The sequence below is a fragment of the Chelmon rostratus genome, chromosome 4 (genome assembly GCF_017976325.1).
Source record: "Chelmon rostratus isolate fCheRos1 chromosome 4, fCheRos1.pri, whole genome shotgun sequence".
Lineage (NCBI taxonomy): Eukaryota > Metazoa > Chordata > Actinopteri > Chaetodontiformes > Chaetodontidae > Chelmon > Chelmon rostratus.
In genome coordinates, this window is record NC_055661.1 from 27126093 (window position 1) to 27153874 (window position 27782).

General features: G+C 43.4%; 1 protein-coding gene across 3 annotated transcripts; it reads right to left on the reverse strand.

Annotated features, from left to right (window-relative positions):
- Positions 1 to 1807: 1807 nt before the first annotated feature.
- On the reverse strand, positions 1808 to 26625 carry sned1 (sushi, nidogen and EGF-like domains 1). Of its 3 annotated transcripts, none has more exons than XM_041935247.1 (32): positions 26242 to 26625; positions 19007 to 19294; positions 18346 to 18486; positions 18050 to 18212; positions 17830 to 17955; positions 17412 to 17525; positions 16869 to 16982; positions 16199 to 16312; positions 14962 to 15009; positions 14757 to 14864; positions 13261 to 13353; positions 12989 to 13120; positions 12509 to 12628; positions 12075 to 12191; positions 11521 to 11658; positions 10945 to 11118; positions 10685 to 10798; positions 10474 to 10587; positions 10267 to 10380; positions 10027 to 10143; positions 9622 to 9909; positions 9301 to 9484; positions 8930 to 9042; positions 7816 to 8094; positions 7466 to 7601; positions 7297 to 7379; positions 6371 to 6469; positions 5882 to 5998; positions 2981 to 3068; positions 2762 to 2841; positions 2639 to 2666; positions 1808 to 2493 (listed from the first exon to the last, which is right to left on the reverse strand). In XM_041935247.1, exons 1-31 carry the CDS (start codon positions 26458 to 26460, stop codon positions 2641 to 2643), a joined length of 4161 nt encoding a protein of 1386 aa, XP_041791181.1. In that variant the 5' UTR covers positions 26461 to 26625; the 3' UTR covers positions 1808 to 2493; positions 2639 to 2640. The 3 variants fall into 3 exon arrangements, 2 of the variants coding, with proteins under 2 accessions (XP_041791181.1, XP_041791180.1); XM_041935246.1 differs by having other exon boundaries at positions 12989 to 13123; XR_006006795.1 differs by lacking the exon at positions 1808 to 2493 and having other exon boundaries at positions 5884 to 5998; positions 12989 to 13123.
- Between the last annotated feature and the right edge of the window lie 1157 nt (positions 26626 to 27782).

Sequence of the window (27782 nt, forward strand, 5' to 3'; positions counted from 1 at the left end):
TCCGACTTCAGGAGTGGAATGCTGCCTTCACGGTCTGTCGGAAATATTTCATACAGACTAAGTCTAGATAAACGAACCCAAAGAGGATATAGTCAGTCTGATTGTATTAAATCAAAGATGCACTGAGGCCAAATAGATAGTCAAGCTTATATCGAATCGTCGAACTGTGTAATTATATTAGCGTTTGTTATTACCTTTAAATAAGCGTTTAATTACTAACGTAGGTACACCAGCCATCATAGCATATTTTATTCAGTCATATACTGTAAATAAAGACTATGCATTCAGTACAATAAGAGTGATTACAGTACGAGCTATCTTTCCAACACTCTTGCTACCATAAGCACTCTAATGGGCAGTAGCAAGTTACCCACTGATAACATTCCGAGGTTCATGAAGGCAGCACAAAAACCACAAATCTGGAGAACAAGTGGGATGATTATCCTGCCAAACTGCTAAATACTGCTAAATACTGTAATGTACCAAAAGTAGCAGTAAGGCACCAGCTTCGAAATTAAAAAGATGCAATTAAATGACGTGCATTCTGTATGCTTTTAGATTGTGCTGTGTTTAGTTTATTCATGGGTCAGGTCAGTGAAGTGAACGATGGGAGGTGCTGTACTGGGCAACAACCCTGCTCTTTTAATCTTGCGTGTGCCATTGCCAAATAAAAAGGCAGACATGGACTGTTGACAATTACACAGAATACACCACACTACACTACACAACATTAAGTGTTATTGTAGAACACAGTATGATAAACTATGTTTTTGCAGTAGATGAGGCTGCAGTGTGAGTCACAGTGCAGTAGCTGAATACAGGCCTGCTGTAGTGACTGTGCAGATTTGGCACAATATACACATTATGTATAATACACAAGTGTCTTTTTAAAGTTTTGTGGGACCACAAGCCTCCAAAACAGCTTCAATGCTCCCTGAAGCTCTACTGGAGGCATAAACACCATTCTTAGAAAACTTTGATGATCCAGAATCTCCCATAGATGTGCAGCTGGGTTGAGATGTGGTGAATGTGAAGGCCATAACGTATCATTTTCATACTCATCAAGCCATCCAGTGACCCCCTCCTGCTTTGTATGGAGCCATCTGCATTTGTTGTGTCTTATTTATCTTGGTTTTCCCTTTAATTTGCCTCCTGTCTGTATATAGAGGCCTGGGCAGTAGCACAAGTGTCATTTCAGAAAGTCTGCTGATGCTTGAGGATTTGCCGCTCTAACGTGGAAGAGTCGTTAAGCAGAGAGACAGTAGTAGTGAAGATGCTTTAGAGATGTACTGCTAGTCCTGACAGAACAGTATGTTTTTTCTCGGGGGATTTTCGGATGAGTGGGATCACCGATGATCAAGAACACACACACTGCGAGTTTTCTACCATGAGGCATGTCCCTATCTGCCTCATTCGGATTAAAGTTAAAGTTAGAGTCTTTATATTTTGCCAATCTGTGCTTACCGCTGTGTGCTACCTTTACCCAACAATGTGAAGTAAAGTATGCACAGACAGTAGTGACTAGCAGTTTACTTTTAAGTATGATGGACAGTATTCCTTCTTTAGAACATCCATTCAAAAGAATTAACCATCTTTCTTTAGTCACAACTGCTTTTGGTCTTTGGTCATTAAAATACATCCAATAATTCTGGTGACCATGTCTGTGTGCCAGTAAAACTGTATCCTAAAGAGATTATTTACTTGAACAGAAACATTCACACACATGTAAAATGCCAAACCATTTAGAGATGTGACCCAAAATGCAAATATCAACCCAAAAAGTAGCCAGAAACACAAGACATTTTAACATTTTTATTATTAAAATATTCACCTACAAAATGGCCTATAAACACTATTTACAGAATAGCGAGCAGTGATGCCTGCTAAGACACAGAGAAACATATTAATACACAGAAAATACTGTGCATCATTGTCAGAGGAAGAGATGAATTTATGGGGTGTGGAGAAAACATATATTTCCCATCGTCTTTATAAGGAATTCACGGGGCTGGTATAAGGAAAAGATTGGGACTCTACAGTTATTTCCCTGAGGGACAAACCTGCAGCTGAATCACAAATAATAAAAACCTCTCAGAATGTGTCAGCACGGACATGGAAATGAGGTATATAAGGTGTCTGACGCAGTACAGTGGACTGCTTAACATTAATATTGCATACGTATGCGATCTGTACGAAAAATCAGTCATCAAACGTCACAAATGACAAATGATTTGGGCCATTTTTCATTTGACTGATGGAAGTCCTTTCGCGAAGCGCCGAGCGTCACGCACAGCTCTCAGGAATGAAAACATACAACCTCATTTTTCAGATGGATGAAAATCTGTTTCTAAAATGTTACAGTGGGTCCTGACAGGGCTCCTCAGCACAAACATGACCAGAATCAGTTACTTCAAGTAGATTATAAACAACAGAATTGAAGTTAAGTTTTTCACATGACAGTGATGACAGGCCTTTCGTCAGTACCCGAGTGCTCTGGAAGGAAAGAAGAAAAGACTAATTTTTAGGAGAACTGCTGAAAATCTTGTGATCCACAACAGTAGCAGAGCATATATATGATTAGAGGAAACATTTCAAAATAAGAAATATCATTGTATTGATTGTGTTAAGGAAAACAAACCTTTATTGTTGTCTGTTTGTTCTTCTGACTGTTAAGAAAGTTAAAATCAGCGTGTGAGAAGAACTTCATGGCTTTGTTTGCTAAAAATATCAACACTGTTCAAACATCTTTTTTCCAACTTACTCTGACTTTTCTTGGGAAGCACCGGTTCACAAATCTCTCGATAACAAACATCCTGCTGTACTTTATATGTCCGTTTGTACCTGCGAAGACCAAAACACACTCATGGATTTAATCCATTCGTAACAAATAATCTTCATCTTTGCTTAAACATCACATATGTCACGATGAGTGGAAGCATGCAAGGCCGGAACAGGAGGCCCGCGCCTGATGATGACTTACAGGTAGTGGCACACTCCACCCTCCCAGACGGGCACACTCTTGGTTTCAGAGTAGAGGCGGGTGCAGGGGTGCGGCACTCGCTGGCACACTGCAAACAGCGGTCACACAACATGAGGTATGAATGTTTGAAGAGCTGCGAGCGAAGGAAAGTCTGCTGGATGGTTTAGGAGTCATGTGGGATGGAGCTGGGCCCTGCTCTCTGGCTGATGGATGGTTTTAGGAAAGGAATGTTTAAACAATCCGACGCTGGATGTTTAGGTGAAGAAAAGGACTCAAGAGGGGCGAGTGTATGTCCAGTGTCTCCTCATACGCTGCTTCATCAATGTCTAATAATTAGTGAATTCAAGCTGATGTTCATTTACTGTGCTTCACTGTATGTTTCAGTGCATGTCACAGAACATATTTCCTACGTGTACCTAGTGTGATAAACGTGATATTTTAGACAGTTCACACTGTCAGATTGTGCATAATTCTTTGTAGATGTCTGCTATGACTTTTTAATTTATTGACTCATCCATTTATATCTCAGCCAGCACATCCAGTACAAGTCTGCTGATTCAAAATGCTCATTATTGCAAACTGATCAGCTTCTTCAGCTTTAAGATGTGTGTGCAGAATCTCAGGTCTCAGGTCACCCCCCTTGGTTAATGACTTATGTTTTCATATGATGATAAAGTTCATCATGCTAATCAGTATCAAAGCACACAGAAATAACGCACATTTTCTTCAGTTTGCAAAAGAACTGTGATGTCTCCCACTGTGTGACATTATCTAAATTCCTTGTTGGAAATTGGTTCTTGCAACAGATACATCACTGAAGAGTAAAGTAGTTTTACAGGAGGTTCTGGATGTCCTGATGACTTCTGAATTGAAGAAAATATGATTCAAGCAGCTTCTCATAAAGAAGGAGATAGTGATGTGCTGAATAATTATCTATATAAATACATTCCTGTTCAATAGGAAATTGCATTTTATTCATGCTCCTACGTTGGGACTGTATGTATGTTTTAATATTGGTCGCATAAAATCAGCTACTTTGATAAATGTAAACACGTGTTTCCATGATCATTAACTTCAGTACGGCCCTGGACTCTGTAGATAATGCATTCCTGCTGGCTGTCATCCATATAAAGTAGCAGTAGTAATGGCCAAAAGACTTTTCCTCCAAGCAGCTGGAAGTTTCCCATTTATAATCTGTCACAGATACATTCAATACAAGTTAGAAGCTTGAGTCACACCTGACTAAAAAGTAATGGGAGTGTGGCAGCCATCTATAGATTTGGGAATTTGGAGTTTTGAGGGATCTTATGAACGAAGAAACCCTTCATTAATAATACATGAAAATGTTTAGTTATCATTGTTACCTAATGTCTGCAAATCTGGGTGTTATTCTGAAGAAACGTGTCTCAGGAATTACTAATTTCATGTTCTTTTGAGCTATTTTAGACAAAATGAAAAGTGGCCTTAAAAATCAGGCTGTAGATTTACCAATGAGACACAGGACCGACAGCGTACGCATCAAAGATAGAGTCCAATCAGAACAAAGATGGATATTGTCCACAGATAATAAGCTGCTGCCTCATAACCCCCCAGAACATTCAAAAGAAACACTGCAAAGTGGTGCAGCACAAATAATATGGTGCTTTGTGCCTTCGCTGACACTGTGTTCATGTCGTACATTCATGCCTGTAAGCCTTGAAGTTAACAAAGCCATTCATAGTATATGTCAGAGGGGTCAGCTGTCAGCGGAGTGTGTTTCCTGCTTTTAAAGAAGCAGAGCTCTAAACATAGCTGAGTGCTCTGTCAGTTTACATGATGAAATGCAAATCTAACATAGATTCTACTGTAAGTTCACACCGTGAGATGCAGCAGTTATATTGAGAGAAAGCAGAATTACAACCCCTGGGAACACAGACAGGACTGTAAATCCTGCACTGACACTCGTGACATTCAGACAGCTGCTGAGCAGACATCTTGCACCAGAAGTGGACATGAGCACTGAAACTCAATTAAATGCCTTCCAGAAAGAAAAAAAACTGAAAAAGGTTGTTTTGTTTTCACTGAAAATAGCATTATATCATGCACTTTTTTAGACTCAGGGAGAACACGTGAACTAACACAGAAACCTGGGACCTTCTGAGGTGACAGGGGTAAATCTGAGCCACTTACATTTCCCTCTTATGATTGAGCTGCTGGTAAAATACTGAGGACAGACTCCTCCAGTTTGGAAAGGAGCTTTTAGCCATGCTAGTGCTGTGGCACTAAGGATGGCAATAATGGTTTTTCGGTTGGTCCACCATGGATTGCCTTGAATTTATGGTCCAGATATTCATATCCTTCTCTGGATGGAATGGGTCAAACTGTTTGAGCAAATACTCCAAAACTAACGTCATCCCCATCACCCTCTGCTGTACTTTAAGTTTAGTACTAATTAGCATATATTAGCATATGATATGTGAACATGGTAAACATTATACTTGCATATATCAGCATGTTAGCATTGCCGATGAGTGCATGTTAGCATGCTGACTTTTGCATAAGCATAAGTACCACTGTGCCTAAGTACAACCTCACAGATCTGCTAGCACAGCTGCTGCCTCTTAAACCCATTAAGACAAGACACCATTTAACTGATTTAAAAGACGGGTGGACCCTGCCTCGCACCTAATGCCAGACGGGCTCAAGACCCCTGGTTACTGAATTCACTGATCAGACCAAAATCAGTCTCCCTAAAGATATGTTTAAAATTCTCTTTAATGTCCTGAAACACTAACAGAATGAGTGACTATCCTGTCTATCCTCTACTATATACTTGCACTGAACGCACACCGCGTGTGTGTGTGTGTGTGTGTGTGTGTGTGTGTGTGTGTGTGTGTGTTGAGAGGAAGCACATAAACTTACACAGTTCACACTGTCTGCCCTTGAAGCTCGGTGCGCAGTCGCAGATGAAGGAGTCGCCTCCGCTCACACATGTTCCTCCGTTCTGGCAGTGCAGACTGCGGCAGTCCTGTGGCAGCTCTAAGAGACAACAGCTGCCATCAACACCCACCGTACGGAGCGAGTACGGGTCTCAGGTTTCAGACCCACTACTCCACATTATTTACAGCTGATACCATGTGTTGATAGCCTCTCGCTCTTACGCCACTTCAGATTTTTTTTTTTCCAAAATTGTTTTCTTGACTGTTGAACTCATCTTTGTTTTTCAAGGTTAGCATCCTCACTGACAATTCAATCACAGCGCTTAGAAAACACACATGACATCAATGACAAATTACACATCCAAACACTGATAACAGTCACTTTCCAACAGGTCGTTTATCTCAAGTATCAGCTGGGATCAGTTACAGGGGCAGATGTGCCACCTATTGGAGAAAACAGCGAAACACTCACCAGGCTTCGCTTTTAAACCTTCTTCTTGAATCTCTAGCGCGAGGCTGATTTTGTTTGTTGTTTCTTCCATCTTTTCTAATCTAATTGGTGCGTCTGGTTCTGCAAGGCAAAACATTTCCTGTCACAAATCAGCGTAAAAAGACAAAATGAATGACAGGCTGCAGGGTGACTCCGGCTAAATGGAGATGTCATCCTATCTGAGACATGTTAAAAGGTTTTGTGTACATTCCTCAGCCTGGAACAATGACACACAACATTTTATACTCCATACTAGTTTGGAAAAATGGCCAAAGTCATATTATGACAACATAAGCGTAACATCATTAAAATGGGCTGAGCAATCCTGGAAAAGATGCTTATTCTCTAGAGCTCAACATAACATCTGTAATAGTGCTTTTTTGTTTAGGCTATAGGCTACATACAAGCCTGCTCTGGGATGCATTCACTTAAATAAAGTAACATTCATGACAAAAAATGATCACAATCTGCTAGATAAAACGAACAGCATGTGTCAGATAACGCGAGTGTGTCCAGTTTACGTTCGAGGACAAGCTATATTTCATCCAGACAGGCCTTGGTTAGGACCATATGGTTATAGGATCATGGCCTAAGTTATTCCATCTGCATTATGATAAGCTAATAACATTACTCTGTCATTGTTTGGACATCCTGAGCAAATCAGAGCGGTTTCAATATGCTGGTGAAGCGTGTTAGTTTGATAGATGTCAGGGATTTGCAGGAGTGTCTTGCTGAATAAAATCTGGCTGTAGAAGCGGAGTGAATCACTTTATGGGGTAGTTGTGTCACATGTGAACATGACAGCGTTACATTTTGTATCAAACACTGTTTATAACACATTCAGTGTTTTAGAAGAATTGTTAAAGAGTGTTATAGTTGTTACCACTGCTGCTCCCGCTCGAACTTACTAGTGCGATGTCGAATGGCTTTCCGAGGCAGGTTAGTGAACTTGGCTGTTATCCTTCCCCGTCTGTCAACAAGCTCTGTGTATCTGCAACAACAACAACACAATGCTAGCTGGAAAGATGGAAATGTCTTTTCATGACTGCTTAATTATCACCAACACTCTGCATGTACCTGGTCAGTTCCTCTGAGTTCTCGGTTTCTGCTGTGCCCCCCAGGACCTGAGGCTGAAATGGGGGAGATGTGCGTCCGACCTGAGTCCCCTGTCCAGTTGGCCTCTCTCTTCTCCCTGATCTTGCCTCCATTGGCACTGGGTCAAAGGAAATGTGTACAGAATTAGTTCTGAAATTCACTTATTTGTAATCAAATGAATTTTGATTTTGAAACTGTTAAACGTGAGCAAAGTGTTTATGTTGTGTCCTAAAAACTCGCTCAGCGTCCACTTTAGCTCAGCAGCTGCACACGGCATCAACAGTTTCAACACAAAAGGCAGAAGCTGAAGTTCTTTGGAAGCATTCGCTCACGGGTAGTGAAGGCTAGGTGCTGAGGTATGCTGTGGATCTGCTCCTGCCCCGTGTTTTTGACGGACGTGAGAGCCACATAGTAGTGCTGTCCAGGCGTCAGTTCACGCAGGGTATATGATCCTAATTTCCCATTGGGCAGGAAGCGACTCCTGGTATTCAACCCTCGGGTCACGTTGACCACAAAGCCGTCGGGGACGTTTCTCGGGTGGCGGCTCCAGGTGATCAGCGCAGAGTTAGTGGTCACATGTGACAGGGAGAGGTTCTGTGGGGGGAGAGGCCCTGAGGGGAAAACACATGTCGATGGTCAGAGTGTCGCACAGCGTGATCAATATTCTCTTTGCTTTCTTTAGTTGTTGACAAATTAATTAATTAATGCATGAATGAATGGACATTTTTATGTGTCACATACACAAAGGTAGTATCTACTTCCATTACATACCATACAGAGGAAAGAGAAAACTAGAGGAAAACACGTACGTCAACATATGGGTCAAAATCCATGACAGCAGATATAAGATTAACAATTTAAACATAAAACCGTCTCTTGATGGTAACCTTTAATGTTTCTAATGCCAGATTTTAACTGAGCACAAACAGACTTGTGTGTTTAATCAGGTGACATATTGTTGATGGTGCCTGTCCTTCATAACATGCTTGAAACTGCTTTATTCTTATTATCAATGGCTTATAGTAGATTATAGAACATTTATTAGCAGTTAACACCCTCATTATATACGATTTGTATTATGTTTATAGTTAATAAATACACCAATGAGCTTCCTTTAAATGTGCTTACGGCTACATTTAAGTTTGGTGGTATTGAGCCTTTACTGAATGTGATGTTTTTTTATGTATTTTTATAGGAGATGAAGCTAAAGAAAAGACATAAACAACCACACTGACTGAGTTTCAACAATAAGTGAAATGCAACAACAAAGTTAATCCTTTACATCTAATACATCCATTCTGTGATAACAGGCAGGGATGAAAGTTTTAAATGAGAAAAGATGAAACGGGAATCCTAACACACGAGCTTCTAATCAGGCAGCCAGCAGTCATGTTATTATCATCCTATTAATTTTGATGCATACTTGACAGATGAAATGTGACCTACTTGTCCAGAATTGCAGCGGCCCAGCTGAGTGGCTGGTGGAGGGTAACTCATCTGCTCTGATTCCACTTTGAGTCAACACATCCACTGTGTACATCTGACTGGGGAGTAATGAACTGGAAAACAGAGAGAGGCGCACAAAAACATTGCATTACAGCAAAAAAGCATGATCCTTTTAACTGTGTTGAGAGCCTGGAAACAATGATGGAATAGTGTCCTCTAGTGATTGAAAGGTGTATTACCAAAAGCCATTCAAAGTGCAGCACTTCAACAGCACCCTTCAGTGGTCAGATAGGATGATGCAGGTTTGCACAATAAATTGAAATGCTGGGTTTTTCGTTTTTTTTAATGTGCCAAAACGAGCAGAACCTGACCTGAAGGTATGCTCGGTGGTAGTCGTGTTGAGTACGACAGTGCGAGCCTCACTCCCGCCTGAAGGCAACAGAGACACATGCACCCTGCTGACAGCTGCATGACGAGCTGCCTGGACCAGCCAGCTCAGCCACACCTGAGAGGAGGACACATTGACCACCTGCAGCTGCTCCACCCGCCGAGGTCCTGGCACAGAAACACACGTGATTACACAGAAAAAATCATGCAAGCATGCACACATGGATTCAAACTAATGTGAATACACAGAGAAACGCTTTCCAGGAGCTTTCTCTCATTACTACAGCATTACAGAGTGTGCTCACTGGTGCGTATTAGTGCTGTGGCGGGCTGGCTGAAGTCGTTGCTGTTGGTGTTGCGTTTGATGGAGAAGGTGGAGATGTTGTACAGCAGGCCGGGCACCAGGCCTCGCATGACGTGGGTGGACTTCTGCCTGTCTAGGAGGTCTGATTTGCGATTGCTACGGCCCAGAGGACCATAAGTGACCATGAAGCCGCTGATCAGGCTGTGTGAGGGCTCCGGCTCATCCCAGCGCAGCTCCACCTCGTTCTCCTCCACCCGCAGCACATGGAGACCAGAGGGAGGCAACAGGTCTGGGAACAGTGGTAACCTTACATGTCTAATCCATACATTAAATAATTACAGAGTTGTCTCTCCAGTACAGAGGGATATGGGGTGACACTGATGCAGTTGGTGTGAGTCTTACTGACCTTTCTCACAGTCTTTGCCCGTGTGTCCTGTTTTGCAAACACAGTTGTAGTTGCCTCTGCGGTCACTCCTGCAGTGGCCACGGTTCCCACAAGGCTGCAGTACACATGGGTTCTCCACTTGGGGGTGACAAAGACAAACAATTAGTACGAAATGGTTCATGTCACAATTGAGCATAAGTTGTGTGAATTAGCTTTTAACATCAATAAAACAGAGTGGTGAGGCAGCACAAAGTCACTCACACATCTGGCACTGGTCCCCAAAGAAACCGTCTTTGCATACGCACAAATAATTCCGTCTGTAACCCCGACACACACCTCCATTTAGACAGGGGTTGGACTCACAACTGTCCTGCTCTGCAAACACATGTTTATGGTGGAATTTGATTGCTGTCCTGTTGAAATGCACAAGATTTAAAAGTAATGCAACAGACTGAATGAACACTGTACCTATTTCACAGTTCTGCCCTTTGAAGCCTTGTGGACAATGACACAAGTAGGAGCCAGGCTGGTCCTCACATGTCCCTCCGTGTTTGCAGGGTTCCGACAGGCATCCCTTTATGTCTTCAGGGAGGAGATGAAACACGCACATACACAGCAATTACATATGAGTGCACCGAATTTCTGTATTTAATGCTAAAAGACTTGGATCAGGCTTTACCTGTCTGACAGCGCTTTCCACTGAAGCCGTTATCACACTCACAGTGGTAGGATCCGACCTGGTTCCGACATGTACCGCCATTAAGACAAGGCTGTGATAGGCATTCATTGATCTCTGTGATGATGGGAAACAAGAAATCAGCCTAAAGCATTTTAGAGTATAAACTGTTAGAACTTGAGTCTTATTTTTTTGGCACTTCTCAGGGATTATTAAAAGACAAAATGTTTTTGTGTGTCCAAGTGTTAGTATATGCTACAGACCCTCACAAATGGGTGGCTGGCTCCAGGCCCCCTGAATGCCACAGATGCTCTGCGTGGCTCTGGGCACAGACAGGAAGCCTGAGTGGCATATATACACAGCCATGGAGCCCGGTGTTGTCGAGGAGAACTGGACCTCAGCGTGCTTCACTTGTGGAGGTGGTCCGCAGCCCAGCTCTGAATGCAAACACACGGATGACGTCAGCATGGCTGCATAGTAACATAAGATAACAAACACTGTGGCCTAAAGAAGCTCATCCAGGACAGACTAATGGCAACAGAGGTGTTTTCCATCCAGGCTCTCTGTTTTTGTCCTCCTAAAATTACCTCCAGCATGCTGTCAGAGTGTGTAGACATGATTCATCGGGTCTAATCAGGTCTGACTTTATATAGCTTATGCAGTCGTTCTATATCTGTGAATGTGGAGCCTCCAGTGCAGCAACACTGCTAAGATTATCTTCAGATGGAGAGCCAGTATCTCTGCACTTCACAGCTCAGGATATCCCCTGGCTGTTAATCTATTCAAGTCAACATCGTACAAACTTCAGCATCGGAGCGAGACTCGGACATTCTGCCTACCTGTGGAGGTTTGTACCAAGCTTATTTCACAGTGCCTGCCGCTGAAGGCCTCAGTGCATTCACATTTGTACTTTCCTATGTAGTGAAAACATGTCCCTCCGTTGAGGCAGGGGCTGGAGGCACAGGGGTCTGGCTTCCCTGCAAGAAAACATACACAGAAGAATTATCAACGGCAATAATAATCAATAAGAATTACTTAGCTGCTGTGCAGAGATGAAGCCCAGGATTTAAGTGTTTTAATGATAAAACATTAAAATGTTACCAATGGGTAAAAAATATAGATGTAACAACAACTTTACAAAGATTGGTTGTAATTTATTTATTATTCTGAGATACAAAGGGAATCTCTGTTTTCTGCTCATTTAGTTTTGCATAAATATGACTCATCCAAATATTTATATCAGAGCATTCAAAGATTGCATTAGATCACGAATTAGATTGCTTACCGTGCATTTCTACACATGAAGTCTAATGCTCTCACACACATTTAGAAGAAAACAGTTTGTGCGCTGAGTATAAAAAGGTTTTGAATATTACCTGAAAGCGGAACTCACCCACTTCGCAGTGTTTTCCAGTGAATCTGTAAGGACACACACATCTGTAGCTCCCTGCCTCTTCCTTACAGGAGCCTCCATTGCGGCAGGGACCAGAAGCACAGGTATTGAGTCTAACTGGAAAGAGACAGGGAGAAGGGAATCTTTGAAGTAGAGACCGCTCCAGCTTTTAATCATGCAAAATAAATCTGTTCCAGTACATTGAAATTCAAGTCATAATTCAGGAAAATAGCTCATAACTCAGTCAAGTACAAATTATCTTAAGCCTTTCAGCATTTTTATGTTTCAAGCAGCATTACGAGTCATGGCATGCTTCCTGGTGCATTTAAAGCTGCATTTGAGCAACAACCCACAAGTCTGAGGGATGTTGTGATGAAAGCGTAAATTCAGGTATTCTTCATTTACTCTTTATTCTTCTTTATCAGTTATGCTACCTTTTTCACAGTGCTTCCCCAAGTATCCGTATTTGCATTCGCAGGTGTAGCCTCCATCCCGCTCGTAGCAGTAGCCCCCATTCAGACACGGAGAGGAGTCGCAGACTGATCGGGGCTGTACTGAAAAACACACACCGATACTTGACTGCGTTCCATTGCACTGGGAAACGGTAAACCTCTTTAATTTTACTCAAGCATGTGGACTCGGCCCAACCTTTAAAAAACACAAATTATTTGTCATTTTATGATTGGATCAAACACGAGATCTCCTCGGAGCGTTCATTGGCAGCATAAATCATTTTGAAATGTCGCTCCACGTCGTAAATGTGAAAATGTGACCGTTCCCTTTGAAACAGAAAGTGACACTTGTCAAAACCAGTGTGTTTCAAAATGTGTTTGTTTCTATAGTAACCAGCTGTGCACGCAATGACACATAGCTGCAAAGTGCCACGCTGCTGGGTTGGTGCCTGAGGCTCTTACCATAGGGGTAGAAGTCCTTATGATCGAGCTCTGCTCCACTGGTCTGACATGTACACAGGTAGGTCCCTCCATACTCCAAACAGGGGCCTCCATCAGGGCACGGCCTGCTGTTACTGCACGGCGTCTGAGTTACTTCTGAGAGGAAGGGATTGTGAAAGACATGTTCACAAAGTTTGGAGAAATCGCTGGCTTGAGACATTTGTGAGACCCTTTTTTTCATATTCATCAAAGCTCTAATGAGATACCTGATGGGATGTACGCATCATACCTACCAAACTGACAGTAGAGTCCTGTGTAGCCTGAAGGGCATTCACAAGTCCCATTGCTGTCCACACAGACACCCCCATTCTGGCAAAGACATTCCTCTGCAGACACAGGAGGAGAGAAAGTGCATGTGTGTGTGAGACGGAGAGGCTCAAAGCTGGAAAGTTTGCTCCACATACTTGAAAGCATGTCGTTACATTATGTTAAGTTTTCAGTCTTGGCCTGAGTGTAAACATAGGCAGAAGGTACAAATGGTCAACATGTGTACCATATGTTGAGCATCTTTCATCTGCCATACTGTAAACTATGTATTGATTCGCTGTCATTTCTCTTTTCCGACAAAGTTCACAGGACCAGAGGATTACCAGTCAGCACGCTGCACATCCGCTCTGTACAAATTGTAAGAATGTTTTTATTTTCCTCTCCTTCCTAATTGCAGCAGTGGATCAAAGGACGCGGCCGTATCACGGCTAAGTGGCTCCGCTTTGAAGTCCCGGGAGCTCGGTGGAGGGTATCATTTTTCTGATGATATGGAGCATATTTTGTGGCCAAAATGTATGGCCCTGAGGGCAATTAATGGATTGTTAATTTGCAAGAGACACTTTCATTGGCCACCTGTGCGGCCCGGGCCCTTTGATCTGAGAGCCTGATTAGGCACTTCTGAGTCCCGCTACTTTCTCTTCCTTGGAGGATCATGCTCCTTTTTCCACTGTGCCTTCCAAGTGAGCCAGGCAGGAAAGTATTTGGGAGATTTAAGAGAGCCTATATAAGCACTGATAGTTATTTCAGCTCAAGGGTGAGAGGTAGCATGCATTTGCAATAGCTCAAAAACTATTAAAGAGCTTTGGTGGGAAAAAAAGAAAAAAAAAACTGCAACAACTGCTATCAGAGGGTGACACGAACCTCTCATTGGAGCCTGAATTAGCTTTAAATTGCTAAATAGTTATTTCCTAAAACAATTATGATAGTGACATCAAACACAATAAAAATGACTTAATATGCATTTATGGAAAAAAGTTATGAAGCATTAGCTGGGGATGATAGAGTTTAAGATATTTGTGTTCAAATTGCCGTTATGCAAGCAGCAGCTGTGCTTGAAACTATAGCGTGGTGCAATGGCCAACTTCCAGAGGAGCAAGTAGCAGTGTGGAAGCATGCATATTTCAACAGCTCTGTCTGAAGAAATGACCTGAATACCAAAGACCAGCTTTGACTCATAAAGAGGCCTTTTCAAGTCTAGACAAAGCACTTCCTCTTGTTGGTAAACTAATAAAATGTGCTATAAAACAATTATTCTCAACATCAAGCGACTGGTTCCCGTAGTAAACTGGGCGAGGCCGTGTCAGTTTTGATAATTACAATAATCCATCATCACAGCAGCCTCTTCCAGGGCAGAGCTCCAAATTCCTGTGGGATAGCGGAGCTCCTCTTTAAATACCCCGGTCTGCTCTCTACCTGCCCAGCTGCCTGCAGTGAGCGTCAGCCGGGGCCAAGTGTCCAATACCTTCACATTTGTCACCATAGAAGCCTGGAGCACATGTGCAGTTGGAGATTCCCGAGCTGGTGTATTCACAGATCTGGTTCTCCCTGCAGTCTTCCTCTTTGCATGAGGCTGCATATGTAAAAAGCATGACAGGCTGAGATGTGAGGATCAAACTGCAGGTGAAAATATTTGGCAAAGCTGCAGCTGGAGCTGTACTTGCTCTTACCTGTTTGGTTTTCTGCGTCAGTTGAATTGACCTGAAGCACCACCAGCTCTGACAGAGGAAGACAGGAACGTGCTTGAAAGGGTTTGATTCACACCAGCAAAAAATATTTCCTCATTTACCTCCGGTGGTGTTTAGCAATGCAGATAGTTGTTTTAAATTCTATTCACCTCGGTTCTATTGGGGTGGAAGCAGAAATCTCACACGCAGATATCTCCAGATGAGGGCAAATAAAATTACTCCAAAACTATCTGCATGGTTAGATACCACTAACTAGAGGTAAGTGAGACAGATGGGATACAGAGTATGACAAATATATGAGAAATGTGTAATAATAACAGCCTGACTGATTATAATTCACCAGTATTAGCACAAATATATTGGTATTGGTGGTGCATGTTGGCCGACAGGTAACAACAAACTGCAGCACAGGAATACTAAAGATGTGTTTGTTATAATAATAATGTCAACATTACTGTACATACTGAAGAGAACTGACAGTTATATTATTCAGCAATTCTTTAATAACTAAATTCAAGAGATTTCTATTAAAAATGTTGGTGTATGTCAAGTATTTATGTTAATGGACAAAAAACAAATCAGATTTAGTTTGCACCTGACCTGACCCTTCAAACCACACTTATTGTAATAGACTGATATGCAGCTAGGCCGATGGACAAACAGACATAAGACATGTGCATATGCTGCAGTCCTCATTCAAACTAACTAACTCTGGAAAACTGTGCCACTCAGATTCTGTGACCTTGTTGGGAATTTTAGCTCTTTTGCCACCGAAAATGTTTTTATTATTTTTGTGTGTATTTCATCTGTTTTAACTGTAATCTTAACATCATTGGAAAGGAGGCATGACCTCAGCGATTCTTCTACATGTAGATATTTAAAAGATCTAAAAGATCAGAATGAATAATTGAATTAATTTTGAGTGCAGAAAGAAGATTTAGTGATGTTGTAGCGTCTTAACTACATGACAAACCAAACCGACCAGGTATTATTGACAGGTGAGGTGATGAGGTGTGCTCTACATATAGAGCTATACTCCAGTGTCTGCTACCACAGCTTACAAACGTGAGACCCTCTCTGTATTCAGGGTCCGATTTTTCTTTACAGATGTCGAGATTTATGACCCTGTTAAATATTATAAAGCAAAAGCAGGACTTACAGGCTATGTCAACAAGATCCTATTTTATAAAACAAGCTTTTCAAGTTGAGTTCAAGTCACCTGTCTCACAGAGCGCTCCAGTGAAGGCAGCAGGACAAACACAGGTGAAGTTGGCCACCTGATCGACACACTCTCCTCCATTCAGACACGGCTGCGACTCACATTCGTCTATGTCTGGAGGATCGACAGAAAAGAGACGTTTATCTGCTGGTGATTCAGTGTCACGCTCAGATTTTTCAGTTTTCGTATGGAAAAGCGAGAGGTTGCAGTCGAAGACACTGAGCCGGATTAAGAGCACTGAACTTCCCTTCTGAAAGCATCGAGTTTCATTGACCAGGTGTCTGGTATTAAAAGTAATCCCGTCTCATGTAGATACAAGGATTCATGAACTGTGCAGAGCCTGATAATTGAATTCCCCAGTGGGTTCAAGTTTCATCAACAATCAATCACAGGAGGAGCGAGATCAGTAAAGGAAACCGACCTGACTTCAGTGAACTTCCTCACTGTGGTTCATTGCTGCATTGTGTGACCAAAGACAAAAAAAGAAGAGTTGTTTGCAAATGAATTCAACCATAACCTCAACCTGGACCCATTTGTGTAGGTAGACGGGGAAACTCTTTGGGCAAAAACATCTGCCAAAGTGACCGAGTTCGATGCAGAAAGCTGCAGAAAATATTTCCTCTGGAGGGAGATGCCTACTTTCCCCTGGAGTGTGAAAAACTCTGCTCACCTGTCTCACACAGGACACCAGTGTAACCCAGTTCACACACACAGGTGAAACCGCCAGCGCCTTGTACGCATGTCGCGTTGTTGAGGCACGGTCTGTCGTTGCACTCGTCAATGTCTGTAACACACGCAAACACACACACAGGGACAAAGAGACACGCTCATGGAATATTTACTCAGCTGATTAATATATCCGCCACACTGCTCCCCTCACTCTGCAAGTATGTGCTGCTGGCTGTGAAAGGTATTAGAAGAGGTTTGATACATCTCCACAGGCTGGACGGTGGGAATAGGCACAGAAGCTCCAGAGAGGCTGAACCAAGATATTCTGAAATACTCTCTTGTGTGGAAAGTGCTTAATGAGGCACACAAATACTTTAATTAATCAGGGTTTTTCCTGGTCTTCAGCCCATTTCAGCATGCAGAAGGTAAGAGGAGAAGTGTGGACTTTCGGTTATACAGCAAAATACTAGAAATAAAAAATAAGAAATAAAAAACTGAATTAACTACGGTGTACACCAGCTTTGAGGCAAAGCATCCTTTGTACCTGTTTCACACTGAACCCCAGTGTATCCAAGAGGACACTGACAGATGAAACTATTAATCTGGTCTTCGCAAGTTCCTCCGTTCTGGCACGGATATGAGGCGCACTCATCGACATCTACAGACACAGAGAGAAATACAAAGGAGGCAGTGTGAGTGTTTTAATTAGAAGAAAACATCTGGTCAGAGTCAGCTAGTCAGGTAACATCCAAGGAGAAAGCAACAGGCTGGCATGAAGCTGATACGGGTATTACGGAAATATCCGAGTGTCCCTCTAGCAGGTCAAGTGAAACCTAGTATTTTTCTTTTACAAGTTGACACTGTTTTTCCTGGCTGATCTCAGGTGGACAGGTATTCACTCACAGTGTGCAGTGTATGTGTCCGGCACAACAGAGCAGGAAGCGGCGTGGACCGTAACTCACCGATCTGGCATCGTCGGCCGGTGAAGCCAGCCAAGCAGGAGCAAGTGAAGGAGGGGTTGCCTGTAATACAGTCATCGATGCACTGGCCTCCGTTCAGACATGGTCGCAAGTGTGGGCACACTGACGCTGTCGAGAGAGATCGATGTAACATGAATCCTACAAGCAAAAGTATAAAGAGAGCCAGGAAAAGAAGCACTGATCTCTTAGAAGCAGGTCTTACCGGAGTTATTGCAGCCACCCACTTCCACATTTGCGTCATCTATACGGAAGACCCATCTGCCTGGGTAGCCCACGTTGGTGGTTCCCTCAACGTTCACCACATCGGCCGTGCGGGAGCCGGGGATGTTGAAATAGCGCTTGCCATCGCCGGCATTGAAACCTGCCTGGGAAGAGAGTAGCGAGGGGGCAGACATCACAATAGATGGCTGAATTATTACCTGAAAATGCTACTTTGCATCTTCACAGGAAGCAAGATCATGCCGCACATTCAAGCAGCAAATAACCATGTGATCTTACCTGCGCTGCAATCCCTCCCAGCCCAGCCAGGTTTCCTCCACTGCTGGCATGCATGCCTGTGGTCCAAGTGATGTTATTGTACTGGAATATAGTGAAGGAAAGCTCTCCGTCTGTAATAAGCACCACTTGGAAAGTATTTACCTGCATAGAGAAGAACAGGCTCAGTTAAACTATTTCCTGATTTCCACGAAATTTGGTAATAATGCATGCATCTGACAGACTCCTCATATTAATAGCACAAAATCTCAGTCAGGCTAGAGACATAATAGACTCCTCTGGGCCTGTTGTTGAAGCAGATAGCAAGAAATTCACAATAACCATTAGAATGAAAGCCATTACCTGTGCTTTCTAACCACATATTACATCCCAATCTAAAACAAGGCTATTTCCTGGGACTTTGATATTATCTAGGCCAGTGGTTCCCAGTAGTTCATCCCTAATAGATGAGCTTAAGTACCTCTTCACCAACATCACCTGTCATGTTCCACTTGATTTTAAATACAATACACTATTAAAACGTAAAACAAAAACTGCGGAAGTACCCCTGCTTGGGAATCCCTGATCTATTCCCTAAAGTTACTTGAAACATAGAGAATCAGATGTGTTTTAGCAGTTACTACATGGCAGTGGCAGAGCTGTGCAGTTAAGAGTGACTTTATACCGGTGTGAGGGAGTTGCCTCCAAAGAAAGTAACTTGAAGCCACGTCGAGATGAGGACCCATGTTGCGTTGAAGTTTGGGAACTCTGGAAAGTATGTCCTGACATCACCTGAGGCCCTCCTCAGGATGGAGGGCTCCTGGCTCTCTCTGTAGAAGACCCTCCCTGCTCGACGGTTGTCCACATCAGCCCAGAACGGAGCCACGACCCTTCTGTCCCCGGCGATCGGAAAAGCCACGGGTGTGAACTGAGACACCTCCCTCAGGAAAGATACCAGGCCATTGTTGTTAACCTGAGCAGGAGAGCTGGAGTTAGAGCATCTGAATACGATTATAAGATTAAGTGATAAATTTGCCCATCAGATTGTCGGATAAGCCGCTGTGACTTGTTTGCAGGATGAGGAGGATGAGAGTGGACGTGTGATGGAGACGAGGCGGAGGTGGATAAACAGAGGCAGTCTGACCTCACGGGGCAAACAGCAAGCATGAGGCAGCGGACGCTCCCATAACGGATGTTTGCACTTCTCGTGTAGCAAACAGATGCTACCTTTATTCCGTGAAATGACGGCAGCTGAGAAAACCAGGTTCCTGCTGCTCACGCACCTGCAAAGTCATCACACCAGGAAGGACGTTCACAGCCTTTAAATCCACAGATGTCCGCCAAAAGCCAGGTAACCAAATAAATGAGCCCATCCTCCCCTGGTCCACATACAGTATCTCCTCTGTGAGAAACGCACAGTCAGCACTGCAGCTACGCACAGAGGCCCGGTGAAATACCAAGGCCCAACAAGATCACCTTTAAAAGGTCAGTGATTGGTGAAATGCTGAAGAAATAAGGCGATCGGTCACTTTCATTCTCAAAGGTGAGGATTTTCAGTTTTTTTTTGTTTCATATCATTGCAACTTGAACATCTCTGGATTCTGGACTGATGCTTTTCAGACAAATTTGCAATTTGAAGAAAACTGCAAAGTTTACTTTCTGACATTTTATGGATGAAGCAATAAATTCATCACAGAAAATAACAGACAGATTTAAAAGGAAAATTCGCTCGCACCATATAATGTTATATGTATTTACACATCCAGCAGAGAGCATAGAGAAGCATTAGCATTAGACGTGTTTTTGTCCACCTTGAAAATGTCTTGGTCTCTAACAACTCCAGGTAGAAATATCTGACTCTATGCTAATGCTAATTTCTGTCCTTTGGTGCTAAACAGGCTGTGTATCGCAACTGGAAACCAGGCTGATAAACATGGTGAGACTGAACCAAAAAAGTGATGCATCAAGCCATAAAATCAAAACAATACGCTTAAAGATGCTAAAATACTCTAAAGCTGAGAGGAACTGCAAAACTGGGTGATAAAAATCACATATTAAAGGTACATATTACTGATATCCAGTGTACAGGCAGTAAATGAGAGATGTTTGGAGCAGAGTGGAGGTTATTCAAGGAAGAGAGTTGTGCAGAAAATTAAATCAAATGAGAGCAGAAGATTAACTAAGAGACTTCTCTAATAGATTAGATATGATAATGATAACAAGCATTTAGCAGCGTGCAGTCCTTATATCACAAACATGAGGTGGTGTGGGAGCAGGCCACTGGCTGAAACAAGCTGCTGAACCTGAGTGGAGAGGAAAGTTGAATCCCCATGAAAGGCCTTCATTCATTCATACATCATTTCTGCATATTATCAACAAGGGGGGATTCTTCCCACCATGGAACCTATCCTGTTTCCTCTAAATGCTGGCGTGAACTTTGCCTCTCTGCATTCAAGCCGAGTGGCATGTGACAGTGACAAAGCAATGTCAGATGGCTAAGCTTTGCTCCCCGCATGTATGAAAACCATAATTTGAAGGACTTTGCTGTAAAAACAGCAGAGGAAGTTTTGTTTGGCACGGCACGGGGGCTAAGTTAATTGCCCGACCACAGTCTTCCCCTCTGCATCAGCGTGATGTGGTGAGAACGTGGCTGATGTGGGGAAAAAGAGGACCGACTGCAGGGGCAGGGCCTTGGGGTCAGCCAGAGCGCCATCTGATACTGGGAGAAAAACAAGAGAGAGGGCACCGGGCTGGATGAATGGAGGGATGTACATGAATTACAAACCTCCCACACCCACATACCCACTAATGAGAGACCTGTGGTGGCAGCGGTCTGGACGTCAACCATCTAACAGCAAAATTAGTGTAGGAAATCATGCTGAACATTAAATAGAGTTTATACTCCAATACTGGAATATGTTTAATCGCCTAATCCAATCTCTTGCAGCATCTGGAAATGTTTAAACAAGTGTATTTCTTACTTGTTAAGATTTTTTAGGGCACCGCTTTGACATGGCAATGAGCTCTGAGGAATTTAAACTGAACTTGAGACCTTTTTCTTTGCCCCATATCACATACTTTTCCTCTTCTCATGGATTTCAACAAGGCTATAACTAGCACAGCGATGCAGTGAAGGCTGGTCATGCATCACACTTATGTGAGAGAGTGAATGGGTTCAGAGCTGCCGTGTGTTATGCTGTAACATGACAGCAGGTCGGAGTCACCGGGGAGAGAGGTGCGATCAGTCAACCTTGGAAGAAGCGTCTCACTCCCCATATTTCTTTCTCTCACTCTCAGTGGTGCCACTCCGCTCTACAACTCCCTTGCTATTTTTTGGGAATTCTTCGCCGGATACATCCAGGATTTTGCTTGGGTGGTTTTCTTCAGAGCCAAGCAATTTATGGACTAAAATAAACTTTCATCTGGCTTAAGTCAAGCCAAAGCAAACCCCTGAATGAAAAAGGTGCCCGTGGATCAACTCAGGAAAACATTCGTTTTCCTTGTCAAAAACGGAGGTTTCACAGTTACAAGCTTGTCCAGTTATTTGACGAGGCCAGAGGAAGTGACTACAGCCTGACAGCCTGTGCACTTGGCCTGTCTCCTAAGCCCCGGTTCACCTTTATCTCCAAAGAGTTCAGATTGAGGCAATAAATTCTGTCGGGAACAGTGTGAAAGGACTCTAACACAACTTCTATGGTAGCGATGTGGAGGTTTAATGGAAAAAGATGTGAGTGCACTGATTAAATGGTTTGTACAAGGAAGGAAAATGTATTCAACAAACATTTTAATTTGCAAATCATATAGTTTAGAAATACAGAGGAATTTCAAAATACTTCCTTCAAGTAATTTAACATTGTGAAAATTGAATTTTAAGACAATTCCAACTGAATTTGTGATCAGTTTAAAACAGCCGACTTCCTGTTAAAAGTGTTGTATACGTACGCAGCTACTGGTGAAAAGCCTGAAACTGGAAATGCTGTAATAAAGAAAGGTAAGAAAGAAATTCATTGTAAAGGCAGTGAGGTGAAAATGAAAAGATGTGCTGCACAAATAAGCGAACAACTCACCGGCCACTTCATTAGGTACGCCTAATCAACCGCTGGTTAATGCAAATATCTCATCAGCCAGTCACGTGACAGAAACTACATGCACTTACACAAGCGGACATGGTAAAGATCTGTTGAGAATCAAACCAAGAATCGTAACAGGGAATAACGGTGGTTTAAATGACTTTGAATGTGGCGTGGCTGTTGGTGCCAGACGAGTGGGTTTGAGTTTTTCAGAAACTGCTGATCTCCTTCGATTTTCACGCACAACCGTCTGTAGGGTTTACAGAGGATGGTCTGAAATAGAGTAGCTATCCAGTGAGCTGGCAGAGGTCAAAGGAGAATGGCCAGACTGGTTCAAGTTGATAGAAGGCCAACAGTAACTCAAATAGCCACTATCAATGTAGGCAGGAGAGCATCTCTGAACGCACATCACATCGAAGCTTGAAGCAGGTGGGCTGCAGCAGCAGAGGACCACATGAAAGCATGGATCCATCCAGCTTGGTATCAATGGTTTAGGCCGCTGGTGGTGGTGTAAGGGTGTGGGTGATATTTTCTTGGCATACTTTGGGCCCCTCAGTACCAACTGAGCATTGTTTAAAGACCACAGCCAACCTGAGTATCATTGCTAAGTTCCCTCACCCATCGTCCAATGGCTACTTCAGGCAGGATGATGCGCCACAAAACTCAAATAACTTTTGGTTTCTTGAACATGACAAAGAGGTCACTGTACTCAAACGGTTTCCGCAGTCACCACAGCTCAACCTAATAGAGCCCCTTTGGGATGTGGTGAAAGGGGAGATTCGCTTCGTGGATGTGCGGCCAACAAATCTGCAGCAACTGCGTGATGCTATCAAGTCAATGTGGACCAGAATCTCTGAAGAATGTTTCCAGCACCTTGTTGAATCAATGCCACAAAGAATTAAGGCAGTTTTGAAGTGAAAAGGGGGGAAGGGGGGGCTGGTGAGTGTACAAAGAAACCATAGTTCCATGTTTTGGGAAATACGCATATTTGCTTTCTTGCCGAGAGTTAGATGAGAAGATGTATCAGACTATTTCTTGGCTGGTTGCGGTGACTTCCTGGAATCCTGTCGTCACTGTGAGCTTAACAGGCAACCAGTGGAGACTGGAAGGAAGTCACTGTGCCCGGCCAAGAGATAGCCTGGTCCATAACTCTCCAACCACAGCTTGTTGTTTTTACATAAACAAGCTTCCAGTGTTTACACTCATCTAAGCGAACCATCTCCTGCCTGTAGCGTCTTATTTAATGGACAGATATGAGGAAGTGAATAAGTGTACTTCCCAAAGGGTTCCTTTAAAGAGCATCATATACTTTTTAAAGTATGTGCTGATATATTATGACCATGGTTGATGAACTGTTTCCAACATCACTCAGTCACATCTTTCATCTCACACATGCACGTAAAAAGAACTCATGCAGAGCACAAAGGATAAAACCTCATGCACACATCTTTGGGCCATACATGGTGGTGAGTGAAAGTGAGTGAATGAAACTGCACAAGTGTTGAAGCTCTTCAGAGGAGCAGATGAGCACTAGCAGATGTGCAGTCTATAAAGAGTGCAGTTACACTGTAGCACGATCTAAGCAGGATTCTTTCAAAATGTGTTTGAATTATGTTTAAATGTAGTCCTTTCCAATTTCAAATGACCATATAAACATAAACAACAAGCCCTAGAAAGCTTGAGTGTTTCCACTGTCCATGAGTGTATCTGTATCTACAATAAAAGCTTTTGATCATAACCATCTATTCTCACATCTGCTTTTAAACTTGCGTTCTTTCCTCGCTGACCTTGGACATCCTCCTTCATGTTCTTCACACCGGCCATCCGTAAGAGTAGTTAATCCGTGAACTGCATTGTTTGGAAGCCCCTAAGACGCTTTGCAGATACATCTGTGTTCTGTTAAAGTGATTGGTCATTTCTCAGATAAAGCAGCTGGACAGTTCCAGGGGGAAGACCTTTGCCATGTTATCTGAGGCGTGGGAGGAGGGAAGGGGGGGGACCTGGAGGAGGAGGAGGAGGAGGAGTAGAGATCCCAGCAACGTGTGAAAACTCCCAGACACAAACCATAACAGTGGGACAGCCTGGTTACCAGGAGGCAGAAGTGGGACTGGAGGTTCAAGTCAGGGGGAACCATGTTTGTAAGGGGATTCGAGGGGGCACTAGAGACCCCTGGGACCAAGAGTCTGTGGCAGGCTTTAAATTTATTGCTGCATTTGTTGATCACAACTGCTAAAAATAACACAGGGAAAGGACAAAGGCTGATAGTTGAGGGTTTAACTGGATCTGCTGTGAAGGGTTTAAAGGTGTCTGTACTGCTACACAGAATCAGTTATGACAATAAAGCAAGGCAGCACAAGCAATCCACCTAAAATCAGTTTGGTTCTACAGCTTCCATGTGGCGGTCGCCCAGAGGCATGGAACAAACTCCTGGAAGAAAATATTCATAGAAATTTAGCCTCTTAGCGCTCACTGAAATATTAACTGTTCAAAGCAACTCTCTGGTGCAGAGATCACCATGTGGCCATGTGCGCGCCTTACAGCAGATGTTTAATGGATTCAGGTGAGGAATTCAAAATGAGCGTGACTGTAATTTCAAGTGCCTGTCACAATGTGTTATGCCTTGCGTGACTGCAGAGTTGCAGCCCAATGAGATGCAGAGTGAGCTACAGGATATCACATCACAACTAACACAGCACATTTCAGAATGTGCAGTGCTCAGATTTTTATCTCCGTCAGATGATAATTGAGTCTATGATCAACAAGCCGAGCAACCAGCAACTTGTCTAATCTTGTCTGATTTGACTATTGTGTATCAGTGTTATTACAGGAAAAGTGATGCGCTGGAATTCATTGCAAAACAGCAATTGTGATAAACAAAGGCTCCAGACTTGTGAGTTTTTAACTCTTCAGAATGACACAACCCTCAAACACTGCGCTTAAAAATACAGTGTCACTGTCTATGCACTGCGTGTGCATGCAAAAGAGTTTTAAAAATGTCTTCATTGGGAGACTGACCTCACCCCGTTGGCGCAGATGCTTATATTAGAAAGAAGACCTTTGACCTTGCCCATTGTTGCCATGGTTCCTCAGCCTCCCCTGTCCATGGTGTGAACAGGGAGGAGGCAGGCGGGGCTCAGAGCGAGCGAGGAGGAGGGGATTCGGAGAGTGAACGCGGATGCATAACCGCAACAGGTGGTGTTGATTTAAGGGAGTTCTGCCTTTCCATGCGCTGGAGCTGAACCCAATACATGACAAAGGCAGATCAAAGTGTGTTTCAGCGTGGTGCGCGAAAATCCTTGTCAAACCATTCTGCTTCCTCCCATGAGCACTGTTGCTCTCTCTCTCCAGCGTGCATATTTTCCCCCCGCTCTCTCTGAAAAAGAACTGCTCACAGATGCTCCGCGGCAACAGTAAGAACACAAACTGTCATCTCCTCTAACAGTTCATTGTAGACTTATTAGCACGGGGCTCACCACTGTTTCTGCTAATAGTTTCTCTCTCACTCTCCCTCGGTGCACTTGCGAACCCTCAGAGTGCGAGTAGGGCAGATGTAAAGTTAAGGGAATGTCATGGAGTATTGTGATTTCACCCGTGGGGGGAAAACACGATATTCTACAAATGAGGTTACACAGCAGAGCTTGTGAGCGCACACAAACTTATACAAACTCTCAAAGGGCACTGCGATGTAGTCTTTGGCTGTGTGCCAAATCTAATCTCCCTGAGGCTCTTATACAATCCACATTATGTCAGTTTCAATTGCCAACTACCAAGTGCATGCACACCCATATACTCTGACATATGAAGACATAACCGCACACACATCAGTAAAAACGCACTGCTCTGTACTCACATAGAGTCCTGTGTGCCTGTCTCCAAAGAAGGGGAAAGCGACAGAGATCTCCACGAGCCTGGAGCCTCCGTCGTCCTGAGCGATGGTCTGGGAGTCCCCCTGGTCCTGGCCAAAGGGGTAGAAGTCCTCCAGGGGCACAGCGGGTTCCACCCCAGGCAGCAGGTCCAGGGAGAGCAGGGTGCAGAAGCAGGGCAGCAGGGCTCGCAGCACCAACACCATGGCCTCAGCCACCCAGGGATGGAGCTGACAGCAGGCACCGCGGAGGGGAGGGAGGAGCACACACACCTGAGGCAACAAGAGCAGAGCAGAACAGGACAAGACCGTACGTTCCTCCTCTCAACCACAGCAGTCTGAATCCTCCCCTGACTGCTCTCTGGCTCTGCCTCTTTCTCTCCTCACTTGTCCTTTAGTAGTGAACTGGGCTTCTTGTGTGAGACAGGGGAATACTGTAGATTCCTTGCATTCTGCTTGCTGCTGGGTACTGCATGAGCTACACTCCGTCTCACTGAAATGAAACGAGGGAAGAAATGAAAGAGGGGGAGCAGCGTGATTCAGCTGAGATGTTTTCTTTTTTTTTTTTTTTTTTTGAACAATCCAGCGATTTGGTCCCTGATGGTCAGCTTAGAAATATCCTCAATAAAAGCTCTATTCTGCCTGCCAAAGGAGTTCTTTCAGTTTTGGCCCCACCTCCCCCACAGGGATTCACTACCTTGCATAATTAGCTCCTTCCAGCCAATAGCTGAAAAGAGGCTGGTAACTGGATAACCACTGGGCGGATCTATGATAATCAAAGGGCTGCTTTAAAGAAACTCTGACAAGATTTTCCCCTTTCAGTGAAACTCCTACTATGTACAGTTACCAAGGCTTGCAAGGTCACACAGTGAGAAGACATGCATGTGCACTGTTATGAAAATGCAACCCTGTACAGTCAGTATGGAACTGAAATGAAAGACAGAGTGAAAAGGATTTTCAGATTCACACAGGAGATGCATGTGTGGATGGAAACACACAAACACATGGAGAACACAACATATTTGTGGTTTCTAATCAGCAAAGGGAAGACCACATATTAGCAGCAGATTTTATGGTTGTGAAGGATTACAGGAGGATCGCCAGTGAAACTCTCAAGGAATGATGATCCCCACAGACCTTGGAGTCTGCAACGATCTTTGAAAGAAAACACTGAAGACAGCGCTGGCAACAGAGAGCGAAGGTCATTCTCTCACCCACAACACTAAATCCACAAAGGCTTTTAACGGTGCGAACCAAACGCCAGAACTCGCATGCCATGAAAGGGCAGTGCTGTCCTTCGCAAAGTTCACGGAAAACTTTTTCCATAACAGAGTTGTGTGGCCAGTAGAATAAACAACATTATCAAATCTCAACATCTTTTGTAAAACAAAATTGTATAATTGTGCTCTGATACACCCAGTTTATTCAAAACAAACGCAACTTTTGCACACACGACTATTGATTGAGTCAAACACAACACATGATAAAATAAATGAGTTACACTATAGAATCTTTAGGACATGATCTGA